This window comes from Uranotaenia lowii, chromosome 2 (assembly GCF_029784155.1).
Source record: "Uranotaenia lowii strain MFRU-FL chromosome 2, ASM2978415v1, whole genome shotgun sequence".
Lineage (NCBI taxonomy): Eukaryota > Metazoa > Arthropoda > Insecta > Diptera > Culicidae > Uranotaenia > Uranotaenia lowii.
In genome coordinates, this window is record NC_073692.1 from 166,124,160 (window position 1) to 166,139,879 (window position 15,720).

General features: G+C 35.0%; 2 protein-coding genes across 4 annotated transcripts in view; both read right to left on the reverse strand.

The window, feature by feature from the left end:
• The window catches only part of LOC129745155 (protein naked cuticle homolog), a 503,284-nt gene that overhangs the window by 156,560 nt on the left and 331,004 nt on the right, over positions 1–15,720 (reverse strand). The window lies entirely within an intron of this gene.
• On the reverse strand, positions 438–9,389 carry LOC129745159 (alpha-glucosidase-like). The gene is made up of 3 exons (XM_055738074.1): positions 8,213–9,389; positions 636–1,072; positions 438–573 (listed from the first exon to the last, which is right to left on the reverse strand). Exons 1-3 carry the CDS (start codon positions 9,032–9,034, stop codon positions 438–440), a joined length of 1,395 nt encoding a protein of 464 aa, XP_055594049.1. The 5' UTR covers positions 9,035–9,389.

Sequence of the window (15,720 nt, forward strand, 5' to 3'; positions counted from 1 at the left end):
AGCAAAAATCATCTTTCTGTGTACGGTGCAGGTAAAAAAAATGGTAAAATATTCTGCCAGAAACACATCTACCTATATAAATCCAATACTTAAGAAGCAAGATTCTTTTTCCACGCCTCTGAGAAGTGTATAGAGTAATCCATAAACGATAGTAAAAAGCATAAATTAAATTAGAAAAATATTTTTTTCATAGAATATTCTATGAAAAAAATATTTTTCTAATTTTATTGGTTGAATGATGGTTTGAAATGAATGATGAAAGTAAGATGAGAATAAAACAGGACTTTCTCAAGCAGTTTCTGTTCCAACGATATTTTCTTAAAAATGATTGGTCTAAGATTGGCCGGAAATTTTCACTTTGAATTTTTTAACCAATTATTTAAAAGTATAGCTTCATAACGATACTTATTATTCTTTCAATGTTTGGAATTGAACATTCAAACAAAAATATATTTAATTACAAGAAGAACCAAGGTAATCAAAGACAACCGAACACTTGCAGCAGAGTTTACAGCTCGCAAAACCACGGAATCGTAAGGACCCAAATTAACCTTGGAAATATCAACGGTGTCCCTAAAATAAGGATCATTTTTAAGTACAAAATAGGAAATAAATTATAATTATATCATGCTCACCCAGCCTTAAGTTTCGAAGATGGTTGCGCCACCTCAACCTTGAGCATTTGCGGCAAATTGGTGAAATCTCCCAAATCGACCTGATAATCGGACCCGGCCATGTTCAGTACCGTAAGGAACGAATCCTCTCCACGAAGTTCCCGAAGCATGGCATAAACGCTCGTTCCGACAGTCCGATGCAAGTAGTCACCATAGGCGAAGGTTCGATGTTTCCTCAACGCGGTCAGCGTCTGGAAGTGCTTCAGGGTGCTGCTTTCGGCCGCTTGCTGGAAGGCCACATTCTTACGGGGATAATCGGGATGAACCCGAAGCCAGGTATTAGCGTTGGTGCTGAAACCGGCACTGGTCGTGTTGTCCCACTGCATCGGAGTTCGGTTTGGATCCCGACCGTCGAAGGTCTGCGCTTCCTTGTAGTCTAGCATGCCGATTTCTTCTCCCTATTGATAAACAAGTGAAAGATAGTTAAAAAAATAGGATTAAAAGATGAAATCATTGATGTGTTTCAAGAAAATGCTGTCCCGAATCGACAAAATACTGTCAGTTTTTAAGCCAAATGTTAAAATTCCTACAATTGCCAGACTGTCTTTTAAGTTTACTTTTTAGTCCGTAGAAACTCTCTCATCGAGTGGCAGCAGCAATGGATCGAAGATGAGTTGGGTCGGTGGCTCCACTCTATTATTCTTAAGGTAAGCCTTATGTCCGCCCAAAGACAGCAAGACATGCAGAGCAAACTAGACGACCTCACCGAAAGCTCCATGCCAGCAGGTCTCAATGTCAATGTCGGAAAGACCAAGTCTATGGAAATCAACACAAAAAATCGTTCCAATTTCTTGGTAGCGGGACAACAAGTGAAGAGTGGAGTGGAGACATTGGAGATCTTCTTGTATCTAAGCAGCCAGATTACACCTGATGCTGGTACCAAGAAAGACATCAAAACCCGGATCCCTCATGCCGAGTCATGCCAGATATCTCTACGAAGAAAAAATTGGCACAAACTTTCAACTGATCCGAAAAGAATGCTCCAGAAATATCAGTTTTAGGCAAGAATCTACTTAAAAATCACTTCTACACTCCGGAAGACCTTTTTAAAATGTTTAATTTATGATTATTTTGATACAACTTGCAGAAAACTACTACCAACTTCGTAATTCGTTGAGCTGGTAGTGTTTTTCTAGCCTTCCGAAAGGTCATCAGAAGTTCGGATTCTTTTTTCGAACACAAAAGACTGAAAAGCAAGTTTTTTCCATTTGATTTTCCAAGAGGTTTTGGTCAAAGTTGCCAAAATAAATTCTCTGTTTCGACGAAAAACATTATGTGATTTTACTCAAAACTGCTGTGACAGTTTTTTGTTATGCTTTTGCACTTTGCTTCCCTTTCCTATCCCGTGAGGGGAACCGAATCAACTTAGAAATATTTCCTGTATCTCAATAATCTTCCCAATTTGTTACCATCTGCTCGATTAGCACTTAAGTAATTAGAAAAAAAATTTATGGGAGCTTCCCTTCCCCCTTCCTATCGAATCGGTGAAAGGAGGAAGAATCCTTGAGCAATCATAGAATTCTACTCAAATATCCGCTTCTATTTTATTTGAATAACCTTCCTCCTCTTTCTGTTCTTCCCGTTTATTTAAGAGAGGGAGTGGTCTCGAAACTAAAAAAAAACATTTCTCGTACTTGAACGCACTTCTAAGATAAATTTGATTTTTTTTTTTGTTCGATTAGTTCTCGAGGAATGCATAAAAGGGAGAACCCCCTCCCAATCGTTTTATCACCCCAGTGGAAGGACAGATGGGTCTCAAATTCATTTGCATGATTAATTATCGAATAATGCTCTAAATTGTATGGGAGACCCCCTACCCCGCTTTGTATCTCTACCATCTATGAGAGAGGAGTTCCAAATAATCATACAATCATCATCTTTCTCGAACCACAATAACCTCCCATGTTAAATTTGGTTCCATTTGCTTGATTAGTTTTCTAATTATACAAAAAAAAATGTATGGAAGCCCCTCCCCCTTTTCTATCTCCACACTGGAAAGAGAGAGAATTCCCAAATCATCTTTAAAATATGCTTCCTTCCCATATACCCTCGCCTTTGGTTTCGTTTGCTTGATTATTTCTTGATTTGCTTGAATTGTACGAAAAATTGTATGGAAGCCCCCCTCCATGCTTCCTATTACCTCATTGGACGGAGGGAGGGGCATCAAACCATTTCAGTAACACTTTTTGTAACCAAATATTCAAATATGTTTCTTTTGGTAAAGAAGACCCCTCCCCCCTTCTAGAGAGTGGAAGGGATCTCAAACTATTATAGGAACCTTCCCCGGCCCTCGACGTATAACAAAGTTAATGAGAAACAAACCAAAATAAATGTGTGTCGGCAAATCGCATCATCCACAAAAATAGAAACAAAAAATCGTTAAACTTTTGATTGACTATTCCTATATGTGCAAAAAGGAAAATTGGTGGATTATTTATCTCTCCTTGTGTAGGCGTGTGCATTTTTATAAGCTCCTCAAAACAGCGTTTGAACCACGAATTTAAAATGTTATTTTCAGCAGTATAATTTTTCCATTTCCATATGAATGAAATTCTTGCCTGAACACGTCAGACTTATAGTACGTACATGTTTTATCTGTTTAGTTTTCCATTTCCATAATATATTAATGAACTTCTTGTCTGAACACGTCACACTTATAGTACTCACATATTTCATCTGTTTAGTATGGTTAAATAAACGTGTTTCTAGAAGTTCCGGATCATCCCCCAATTCTCCGTACAGTAATTCAAGTCTAAATGTCATTACAACTGATGATTTTAAAACAAAAAAAAAAATCAAAAATTTGCAAAATGAAAACAAATGTATTTCTCTCGATTCTTTTTCCAACAAATAATTTTTTTTTTTTGATTAGTAGCCCCAGATATCGAATGATGATCATCGTTACCCAAGTAACACAGATTAAGCCAATTGGCTTTTTTGAGTTTTAATATTGTTTTATGGCATTGGTTTTCCATGGCATCCAATATTTAAAAACGGTTTTATTGTATCAGAGGAAATGCTTAATTTATCATGTTTTAAGAGTGTTGTAGAAAAGTGACAAAAGTATTGCTTAAGCTTCAACAAAAATACATACTTTCCTGTTTTTATTAGGGCTTTGGTATCTGTTATTATAAAGCACTGAATGCGCTTTTAAAACAAGCATTCAAATCAAGTTGAAAACCTGTTTTATTGGAACAGTGGATGTAGACATGATAAAAATTAAATGACAGATGATTTGACAATCGAGAAGAACGTGTAAACGCTAAAACATTTTTCCCTCTTTTTGAGATAGCATATGCTGTTTTGAAAGGATTTTGAGTGATGGCTTTGCGAAAAACGGGCTCTCAAAATGAATTCATCTGAAAAATTAAAACAGTTTTGTTTGCATCCGCATTCAAATTCAATTGAACCGAAAATCAGTCCACACCATTAATCGCTCAATTCTCAGGGTTCGAATAAAAAGCACCCTGTGAATAAACCTTTTTTTTTTGTAATTCAATAAAAAAAAAAATCAAAGTATTAGACAATTAATTTGTTCTTGATTGAATATTATTTGTAAGTAATTCTAAGTATGCTCTTTTAGTTAAATAAAAAAAAAGTATTTGTTGTTCATATAATGACAGTATTAAATCCAGTGCAAATGGAATTTAATTCTGTAGACATAGTTCTCAGAAAAAGCTTCTTTCAACGCCGAATAAAGTACTTTACTTTTTTTACTTTTTTAAGCCAGCGGCTTTGGCGTAGTGGTTTAAAGCTCAAGTCTTGTATGCCAAGGTTCATGAGATCGAATCCCGGTCATGGCATACATAGTACACTTTCTGTGGTCTAGAGGTTTTAGCATTTGCAAGATGCTAGCCATTATAACTTCGAAAGATGTACGCTTAGAGTTAAGGAAAGAAGATCTCTTCAAAGAAAACATGAAGTTTCACTGAGATCCTATGTGTGTGTGCTCGTTTTTTTAAGTACTTGTTTAATTTATCAAACTCTGTCGCTTACTGCAAAGTTAATCTATATTTACGTCATTCAATCCAGAGTTGACAAAATTCTTTCCGGATAAACCACCCTTGAAAATTTCTAGAAGACTGCAGCCACCGGCTTCTCCATAATCACTGTGATCAGTAGACCGCTGCAAAAAAATGACTTTTTGCTCCCATTTGTTTTTTTCGATGCCTTTTGGGTCACCAAGCATCAGTGATAAATTTTAGGTGATTTGGTTGATTCCTGAGTTAGCGCAACGCGTTTTAATTTTGTATGGAAATTTGTATGAAAGAAGAAATTTTTGCACATTTAATCATCCAGAAAATTGAAATAAGCTTGAAATGAAGTCGGTCTTTAATTTTTGGTTTTGACTATTCTAAGCTTCATTTTTTGCAAACATGACAATCAGCTAAGAATTTCATGAAAAAAGTTGCAACCATTTCAAAATAAAAAATCTTAATCCTTTGAAAAAATATTCAAAAATGGCAGACTTTGCTTGCTAGAGTTGTTAATAATTGCATGAAATGTTTTTGCAAAGGCTATATAAATCAATAAATTCTCTGGCAATGTAAAGCAGTTTTTTTGAGATTTTTTATGTCCATCCTACTGTTACACATCTTTCAAATAAGCAGTCAAAAACGATAAAATTGAAAAAAATAATTTTGAAAACATTTTTTTTTTTTAATGGAATATCTTTTGTAGGGTACAATTAAGATGTGTGCTTTAATCACATGAATAGTATTCAAGAATCACGGAATATTTTTCATCCAAAGATATATTTTTTGGAACTTTCAAACATCTCTGGCGATTTTTGAATGAAAAATATTGTTTCCCATACAAATTTCCATTCAAAATTAAAACTCGTTGCGCTAATTCGTGGATCGCTTCCAAAATTTGTATTGCTATTTCTGACAGCAAAAATAACCAAAAAAAGTTATGGGAGGTGATTAAATTTAAGAATTTGAAATTTCCATACAAAGCTTGCAGGCGGTCTTAGTGATTAGTGATTGTAGTTCGATATGCTGCATACTTTTTTTTTACTAATTTTTACTAATTTACATGAGCTTTTCCAAAACAGTCTAAGGTTATTTGATAACAACACCTACTTTTCAACCAAATAAAATTGACCATCCTCACATTCAAAAGGGAACAAAACAAAAAGTAACATGACTGCCATTTTCCCAAGCAACAAATCGAAATGTTCTCATTTACTGTGACAAAATTATCTTACTCAAAAATGGATAAATCCATCATAAGCGTGTATTCCATTCAGAGAAACGTCAAACGAAGCTGTAATTCAAGGTTTTTTTAAAATCAATTTTAAACTGTTTATTGAAATTATTTTATTACAACATTTTTTCTTATTGGCTTAAAACCATTTTTAAACTGTTTTACAACTGCTTTAAGATTTTCAATATTTATTTACTCAACGCCATGTTGATTGTGAAATTGAATCGAAATTACTGAAGCCATCTTGAAATGATACTATAATACTAAAAACTTGACATTTTCAAAACCTTTGATAATCTTTTCGGTACTGTTTGTTGTATAGGTAATGAATTTCAATGCAAAAACTAAAAATTGCATCATTTTGTGCAATGCACAAATTAATATGTTGTTTAAATAATATTTTTTTATAAATTTTCTCAAAATGTGGTCAACTTTCCTTTTATTTGAAGCGCGCTTATGTTTTGATGCTATTTCGTATATTTTGTTTCACCAAAAATCTGAGGTTGCAGGAAGTTTTCATGCTTAGATATATTGAAATCGAAAATGAAAATATTTTTAAAATAATTTAAATGAAATCTTCACCAATCACGAAATGCTTGGTGTGAGAAAGTGATAACACGAGAAAAAAAATACGGAAACAGAAATACGTAATTTTAAAAGAGTTGTGGGTAGCTTTAAGAGGGCTCTGAAAGGATTCCTAAAACTATGTCTATCATTCGACCTTATGAATAGAACTATTCCGTTTGCTTTTTTATTATAACTTAAAGAATTAGCTTTAAAGACGTTAAAAAAAGGGCAAAATAGTCATTATGTTAGCTTTAAAGTAATTGTGCTAAAGCATAGAATATGCTTAGGCCTATAAAGTAGCATTAGGAAATAGTCTTAAGTGAGCTGTGAAGGTTGGCATAAAACTTGAGTTGTTACTTGGGTATTGAAAAGGATCGTTTTTATTTTATTTTTAAGATTTTTTCAAACAAAGAGTAAATATTTCACTTTATTTTGTTTTTAAGCTTTTGCTGGTTGTACAGGGACACGAAAAAGTGATTTCAGGCCAATTTTTACTGTTTAAGGCCCTCGAAACCAAAGGAGTATAAGTGTATTGAAGCTTATTATGAGAAAACATGCTATCAAGTTGTCGTGTTTGGTCATTTTCCAATTATTTTTTGAAATTCTGCAATTTTTATTCGAACTTAAAATTTTGTAAATAAAATCCTTAAATCCGAAACATTCACTAAACATAGTTTGAAGTATGTAGTTTCATTTTGCACTTTTAAATTGAAAATCGACCATTTTCCACTTACATAAAACCCTTTGGCTTTGAAGGCCTCATTTCAAGGTTCCAAGGTATATTTGTTTCATTTTTTCACGTCAATGTAATTTTAGGGTATTTGTTTTTGTTCAAATGTTTACTGTTTATAAAGGACGATTTTTTAACAATATTTTTGAAAAAAAAAACAGTTGTCAGATCATATCCTTCTAAGTATCTCTCAGTCAAACGTAACTTTTGAGACACAATTCTGTTTAAACCTTTTATTTGAGGTGATGTTTCGGGAGCACGTTTTTCTTAACAATTTTGTTACAATACGTCCAATCAATCAATCATTTTACCATTTTATCAATTCTTTCCAGGAAATTTTCCGCTGAACCACTTTGTTGAAGATCGTAACTTCGTATTTGACTGTGTAAAAAAGTTGTTAGCCGTTTAACAGGGGTATGTCTTTTGGCATTCAAAAATACTAAATTCAATTGACATCACTGCTGAGTGCCTAGCGAGGTATTGCTTGACTACTTTTCATGCTTCCATGCATCGTTAGGCCCCCAGCAATGATGTTATTTGATATTTTTTAAATTTTTCAATGCCACTTGTTCAGCAGAAAATTTACTTGAATCAATTTATAAATTGGTACCTAAACCATCAGCAGGCTCGGTTCCACAGAGGAAACAAAAATGATATTGATTTTTCAAAACAAAATATTCAATTTTCCCATACAAACCTTAAAATATAACTTACTCATGTAAACGTTACTTTAACATTCTGCAAAAAATCATGCATGAGTTTCGAACCAGAATGAAGCTTTTTAAACCTCAGAGTTTGAGAAATTCAAAAATGACCCCAAATTGACTCAGTCTAATGCCATATATATCAGACGGCAATCATGACGAAAATTTAAGCCTTAACCTAATTATATAAAAAATGGGTAGAAAGCGATAATTTATGTGTTTAGAGCAAAACGATGCAAATTGTCGTGGGTGATTTTTCGCTGTGTACCTAACATGGGGATACGTATGTCAGTTAGAACTGTTTGAACATCATAGTGCTTACAACTTACATAATAGGAGATACTCGTTCCCGGAAGCGTATGCAACAGCGTCATCGCTTGATCAATTCTATTCTCGGCCACTCGTGATCCAAGCCGCGAATGATCGTGAGATCCGGTAACCCAACTCGGTGTATGTCGTGCCGGCATATTATTCATCCACCAATCGATTGCATGCTTCAATCCAACTGCATTCTGATTGGCCTGGAAGTCGTAGATCAGCATGAAGTTGAACGGCATGTGAGCACCATGTCGGGTCCTATCGGCACTCTCATAGTACAGCATCGTATCCTCAATCGAGGCGTATGCTTCGGTCATCAGAATACAGGTTCTGTTGTTTTCCCGCGAATACTGATCCAACTGATCTCGCCAGTTATACACTACGGTGTAAACCTCCCGAAGATCTTTGGTGTAGATATGGTTAAGCGAATCGTAGGTTCCGGGGGCTCCATTTGCTGGTGGTTCATCTCGGAGGTCAGCATCTTCGAACAGATGATTGATGGCGTCCAAACGGAATCCGTCGACTCCACGATCAAGCCAGAAGAACAACATCTTGGTCATTTCCGCAAGGACTGCTGGATTGCGGTAATTCAAATCTGGCTGCTTGGAGGTGAACTGATGCAGATAATATTCTCCACGGCCCGAATGATAAGTCCAAGCAGGGCCTCCGAAAACTGAGACCCAATTGTTTGGAGGTTCCAAGTTTCCTGTAGTTGGATTTATTTTCCCTGGGTGCCAGGTGTAGAAATTGAGGTAAGTTGCATTTCGCGCGGCAGACTGAATAAACCAATCATGTTCATCACTCGAATGATTCGGAATAAAATCGAGCATCATTTTGATTCCATTTTTGTGGGACTCTTGAACCAGTTCGTCAAAATTAGCCAAAGTTCCGTAGTCAGGATGAATGTTATAGAAATCAGATACATCGTAGCCAAAATCTCACAGAGGCGATTTAAACGGTGGACTCAGCCAGGCAGCATCGATTCCAATATCAGCCAGGTATTTCATTTTTGAGGTTATGCCCGGGAGATCTCCAATTCCATCGCCGTTGCTGTCCTTGAACGACCGAGGGTAGATTTGGTAGAACGTAGCGTGTTGATACCATTCTTTGGTTTCCGGATTTCGAATTTCGAAGCACGAGGCCACGGCGACCAAACTTGCTAGAGCTAGGAGGAGACGCATCTCGACCGATACGCCAATCAGTTTGAACTGAATCGTTTTCCTCTCGCAAATGAACTAGGATTGCAGCCACAATTGGAATCACATGACCCCTTGCTATAACTAGTAAACGACCAGATAAGATAGTATCAACACCCCATTAAATCATTAACAATGATAAACCATATCGAAGGATTAACAGCAATGATGATTGTTTTAAACGAGAAGATTTTCAATAGTCGGACAAAGCTTATCGCCAACCGAATTTTCGAATCTTATTTTTTTTCAGCCACCATCGCCATTAATAAATTCAAGGAAAACAACATGAAGGAGCTTATTCTCACCAATCCCAATCACGTTTCAATAAAAATTTATTTCACCATAATCGTTTGGACATGCTTTGAAATTCCTATGTGAATGTAGACATATGTCAGTATTTCACATTCACTGAAGGATGAAATTACTTGGATAAGTAGGGTAATGTATTTTTTTTATTTCGAGTAGATTATTTCAATAACTTATATGAACCTTAATTTGCTTCGTAAGGGAACAATCAATAAAATAACCAAGAGCAGGATCACCAACAAGCCCAAAATGGCAACAGCACCTTATAAACGAGCGGAAATCGAGTACGCATTTAATTTGATCGCCTGTGTATGGTCCGCGTTTATGGCGGCACCCACGCGTGTGTAGATTTTCGGACCACCAGGCAATTTGGAAACGATTTGGATTTTCATTTTTCACATTACACTGAGAGCCTCTCGTTTCCGTTTAGATTTTCACGCCATTTATTTTTCCGGATTATATAAACGTTGGTGGTTACCAAAGCTCCTTACGAATATTTTCTGAATTGGAAAACGCGATGATAAGATTTGGGGTCTAAGCGGAATTATCTTCCCGTAAACGATTGCATTTACGTTTAAACACTATCGTTAGAAAACAATCCTGCAGGAGTTATGTCATGCTGCTGGAAATAAATCCCATAAACTCTTATCAATGTTGACGATGCCATTTCCTACAGTCATTGATCTTGCCAGACTTTTCGTTCAGGGTTCCAATCCAACTAGCAACTTTTTCGTAATCTCTTTTTAATCACCTTTTTAAGTCACCTTTATTAAGCACACTACATAAGTACATCATGGGTACATTAAAAGTTAAATTCTATTTTAAAGCTTTTTGGGGCCTAACGTATTAACACCTAAAGCACAACGTATTTTTTATTTTTGGAGGGCCCAAGATCTGTTGGGCGTAGGTAGATGGGACAATAAAATTTTAAAAAAAAATTACATATCACATGATTTCGTATATACAGTGAGCAAATTAAGGGGGTGGTAGGGTCTAAAGGGTAAAAAAAATACCATTTTCACGATTTTTTTCTAGAGCTATGGTTCAAATAAATGAATTCAAATTTTTTGCATTATACAAAGCATTGTTAAAAGAACATTTAGTAATTTTTTCGTAGAAAGTTATTGAAAAATGAGCCGATGACGGAGCAATTTCGAGAATGCCTTTTAGAAAACAGGATTTGCGGTGGACACTGTATCTCAGCACAGAATCATCTGAAGTCAAAAAATCAGAGCAAAATATTTTTAATAGATGTTTTTCTGGATTTTATGAAATTTTTGTGGCTGTTTGAAGTAAAAACTACGACTTTTCACGAAAAAATCCGCTTTTTTTTATTTTTAAAATCTCCCCAAAGTAAAAAAACAAAAAAAAAACAAAAACGTTGGGGTCTGGTATTTTATATGTAGAAAATATGTTCCAAATTTGAAAAGAATCGGATAAGTAGTTTTCAAATGACGATGTCCACGGACTTTAAAAATGTGCTTTCGAGAAAAACGCGTTTTAAGTTTCTGCTCTTGCTTTCTTGCAGTATTAGATAGGAGGAAATAAAGGCCTACAATTTCTACAGTTTTGCTTCAATTGACTTAGAAATTTGACACAACATTCTTGAAATGTTTTACAATAAGAAAATAAAAAAATTAAAAAAATCGATTTTTTGAAAGTGTTAGACCCTACCACTCCACGTAGCTACCCAATTGATAAGTGGTTACCGGCCAAGCAAAAATTGGTCTAGCCACCCGTAGCAGCCACCTGCATAGCCCGTCAACCAGCATCCTTCGACCGGGAGAGCAACAGGTAGCTTCAACGAAGCAGCTGAACTGGTGAGGTAAACATTCTCGCCAAAACCCCGCTAAAAAGCTACCGGACTGCGTGAGTACTCATATAAGCCATACTTACTTTGCTAGTGATTGCTGTACAGTGAGCCACTTTCCCTAGTATACGCAACTCTAGCCGTTTCGTTGCGCTAGTGGAAAGTTGGTCAGTCACGTCATTTTGACAGACTACCGCGATTTATCTAAAACTCACACGACACACACAACAAAATACAATAAAATCGTGATTGTAATAAATTTATGACTACATTTGTGATGATGATGAGGAGGTTGGGGTAAACGGAAAGGGGGTCACACTTTGTTCGTTGTTCGCGATTGATTTATTTTTTGCTTTCTTTACTGCGGAGATTGGCCGCGAATCCAATCAGAATCCTTTCTTTTCCGGTCCAAGTAGAGGGTTGGGTCTCGTCCAACGATCCGAACCCCTAGCTTGCTTTGTAACGAACAGGTAACTCCCCCTTCCACGAATTTCTCTGGGTACTTTTCGACTTCGGGGCGGCCCTCAGAGGTCGAAGTACGAATCCCTTTTTAGAGTCCCTTCCGCTTCTTTCCCAAAACAGGGAATCAAAAGGAACTCGCGACCGAGTCTCATCAGCTGGGCAAACTAGGAAAGGGCAGGTGGTCTTCCATTCGGAAGTGGCGCTTAAGCCACCTGCTAAGAACCGGAAGCGTGTCGGGCCTCTCGTTATAAGTTACAATTTAACCATTTAGCATTAAAATGCTTTTTTGTAAATTCTTAATTTGAAACAGCTCATACCTGTAGGTTTTAAGGAGACAAACTCGTTTTGTTTTTTTGCCATTGTTTGCTTATTTCTAGTTCACTTTTTTTAAGAGAAAAGAAAAGAGATAGGGAAATATGAAAATAAAAAGAATTATAGACGAAGATCAATAGCCTTTAGGAAAACATGTAGTCCTAGTCTATCACAGCCAGCACATCTCTCACTGGAACATAGGGTGGTTTTTCTCGGTCCCGAAGGAAGTCAATGAAATTCGTTCTAGCGACAAGATGGACTTCGCACGACCAAACAATATGCTCGATGTCGTGGTAACATTCAAATGCTTCTCGCATAGAAAAAATATTTAATTGGTTTTCTAACTTGATTCATATACTTTCCAGTCATGTGAAGATCCATTACAGAGTGATCAATCTTTATTTTTTTTACAAATAAAATATACAAAAAAAAATTTTTTTTTATTATTCTCACTTCCTTCTTGCTGGTCTGAATTGAGCGTACTGACAGATTTCTGGAAATAGTTCCGGTCCTGAAAAGATTATGTGCGCTTAAAATTCGAAAATCATATTGCAATTAAATGAAAAGGAATGTTCAAAACTTTTAAAGGTTTATCAAACACGTTGTAAAAACTTTCGATGATAAATATGCTAGAAAAACTAAAAAAAAACGTATACATGATTTTAAAGGTTACATTAAAATTTCATTTTTTGTTCATAAAAAAGTGTATTTTAAGCAAACATTTTTACAAAACTGAATACATTATCTAAACTGTAAGTTTTCAAGTTTTAGAACCAAACTCAAATATGTTCAAAGCATAAATGAATTTTAATGGAGAAACAATGTAATGATGAATGGTTAAATTGAAACTTTCTTCCCTCAAATCATGGAAAATACACCTTTCTGACAGTATTTTGAAAAAAAAATTACAGGGTTGCAAATTAATTATTTTTACAGCTAATTTTTGAAAATGTTAATGATAATTTTTAAATTTTCTTCGAAATTTTTAGTTTTTGTATTATAAATTATTTTTTGGAGGAATTTGAGGAGTAAATTTAAGCATCATAATACCAAACCAAGATTTACAAAACATGTTACAAATAAAATTCTAATACAAATTCAGGAATTGATGTTACATTAAGAGCCAAATTGGGAAGAGCAAAATTCATAATTCATTACCCAAGTGTCTATTTAAATTTCATATTTAAAAAAAAAATTCTACTTCATGTTATGTGAAAAAAATTTACAAATATCATGCGGAATAAAATTTTCAATAAATTTCTCATCAGTGTTTAAATTACTGCAAGTCAGTTCAATTTTGTATTGAAAAACAACATTGGCCCTTATTCTGCGCCGCGCGTGACGTGATGATTGTCACCTCACCTCGGAGTCACCGTGAGATTGGTCACCTTATTCCCGTAGTCGATATGGGTAAAGTGACAGAGGTTCATTCTAGGCGAGTGGCCGAATGAACACATCTGTCAAAATGGTAGAATTTAGCTGGTGCTGTTTTGATTTTGCTTTCGCTTCGGATTTTCCGAATTAGTTTTTTGTGTAACTGTTTATAATTTCGATTCGAAAATGGCCATCATCGGATGGTACGGTCACAGTAAGCTGCTTAAGGGTGATAAACGGACGATTTGTGCGACGTAAGTAGAAATTTCGCTCATCAAAGCTGGGTTCGGATTTGGGTATTATTGCTGAAAAGTAAAATCAGATGCCGACGGTACCGGTTTATATATTTTCCCCAACCGAGGTTACCACCGTGGCATGCCGGAAATTATCGATCCGAACAGTTATTTGATTGTGACGTACTGATTCTTTACAAATGGATTTTATTGTTATTTTTTAGATTAGGAAAAGTGGTCGCAATCTTAGAACTGGACAAAAACTTAAAACATGACTGCGCCATCTTCGAGGCTGCGCCCAAGAACCCAAGAAAATTTCAATAAATAAAAAAATCATACATGTTCAAAACTATCATTCTTTATCATTAAATTAACTATTTAGAGCTTTTCATTCCCGTGTACATAAATTTTCTGTTAAATTTCTTTTTCGTCACTATCTGAAAAGGTACCGACAATCCTCATCGATTGCCGAATTATTTCAGCGAATCTAGATTTATTCGTGAAAATTGTTTTTAAAATGGTCATACTTTAATGTTGTTGAACTTTTAGAGCCAAATTATTCCCTGTTTCATAAATTTTTCATTGAATTTCTATCTCGTCGCGACCTGAAAAGGTACCGACAATTGTCACCTAAAATCGTCACCCGAATGCGACGATTCTCACCCACGGTGACTACGAGAATAGGGTAAGAACTCACAAAGTTCATCCGAAGTGACGTTCCTCACCTAAACTGACTGCTGGAATAGAGTGACTTGGGTGACTCTACTATCGTCACGTCACTCGAGGCGCAGAATAAGGGCCATTGAATTTATTCCGACGTTTCGGTGTTTATTAACACCATCATCAGGGATCAAAGTTTGCGTTTATTGCTTGTTTTTTTTTTTGTAGAAACGTACTGTCCGGACTATTTTATGCAAAATCAATTCATACCACAGTGCTTCTCATAAAAAGTTTATAGAAAAAAAAATTGAATTGGAAATTGATTCTGCACAGAATAATCTGGACAGTACAACAAGTAATAAACGACAATTTTGACTCCTGATGATGGTGTCAATAAACACCTAAACGTCGAAATAAATTAAACGTCGTTTATAAATTCAAAATTGGACTGATTTGCCGTAATTTGAACACTAAAATATAAAGTCGAAATCTTCATAATCAATGTTCTCATCAGTTCTAATATTAAAAACGGAAACGATTGTCAAATTGTCCTTCTCAATGTGACAAAAGCCACGTTTCCAAAAAAAAAATCAGAATAAAAGTCGGGAAAAGAAAACATTAAAAACAAAGAAATATTCATGTTTGAATAATCTTTCAATGAGGTTTGCAATTCAACTATGAAAATCTTTTTATGATGAAAATAACATAACAATAAAAGCAACTACAGTATTTTTTTAAATCTTCCTTTTTATTGATTTTATTCAAAAGGGTGCAAAGTCTCTAAACCAATGAAAATTTCTACATTTTTGAACTAAGTAAGCTGAAGATTACTCTTAATGTGAATTCGGGCGCTAAGTTCGAAAATACAGAACAGATCAGTTATCGAGTTATGCTCCAAGTATGAAATTTTGTAAAATGTACTTGTTCTTGTATTCAAATATCTCTGTATAACAATAATATGAAATCTATTTTTGTATATTGAAGGTGATTACATTTGCTATCGATCAGTTGAACTTCATTTTTGCGTATGATCAAAATTTTTGATAATATTAGTGAAGTTGTGATGGAAAAAAAATAAGAGAAAATGCAGTTTTTCAGTTAAAATTTCGATTTATCAACAGTTTTTTTTTTTTTGAATTTTTGTTTTATGGTTTTATGATTTTATG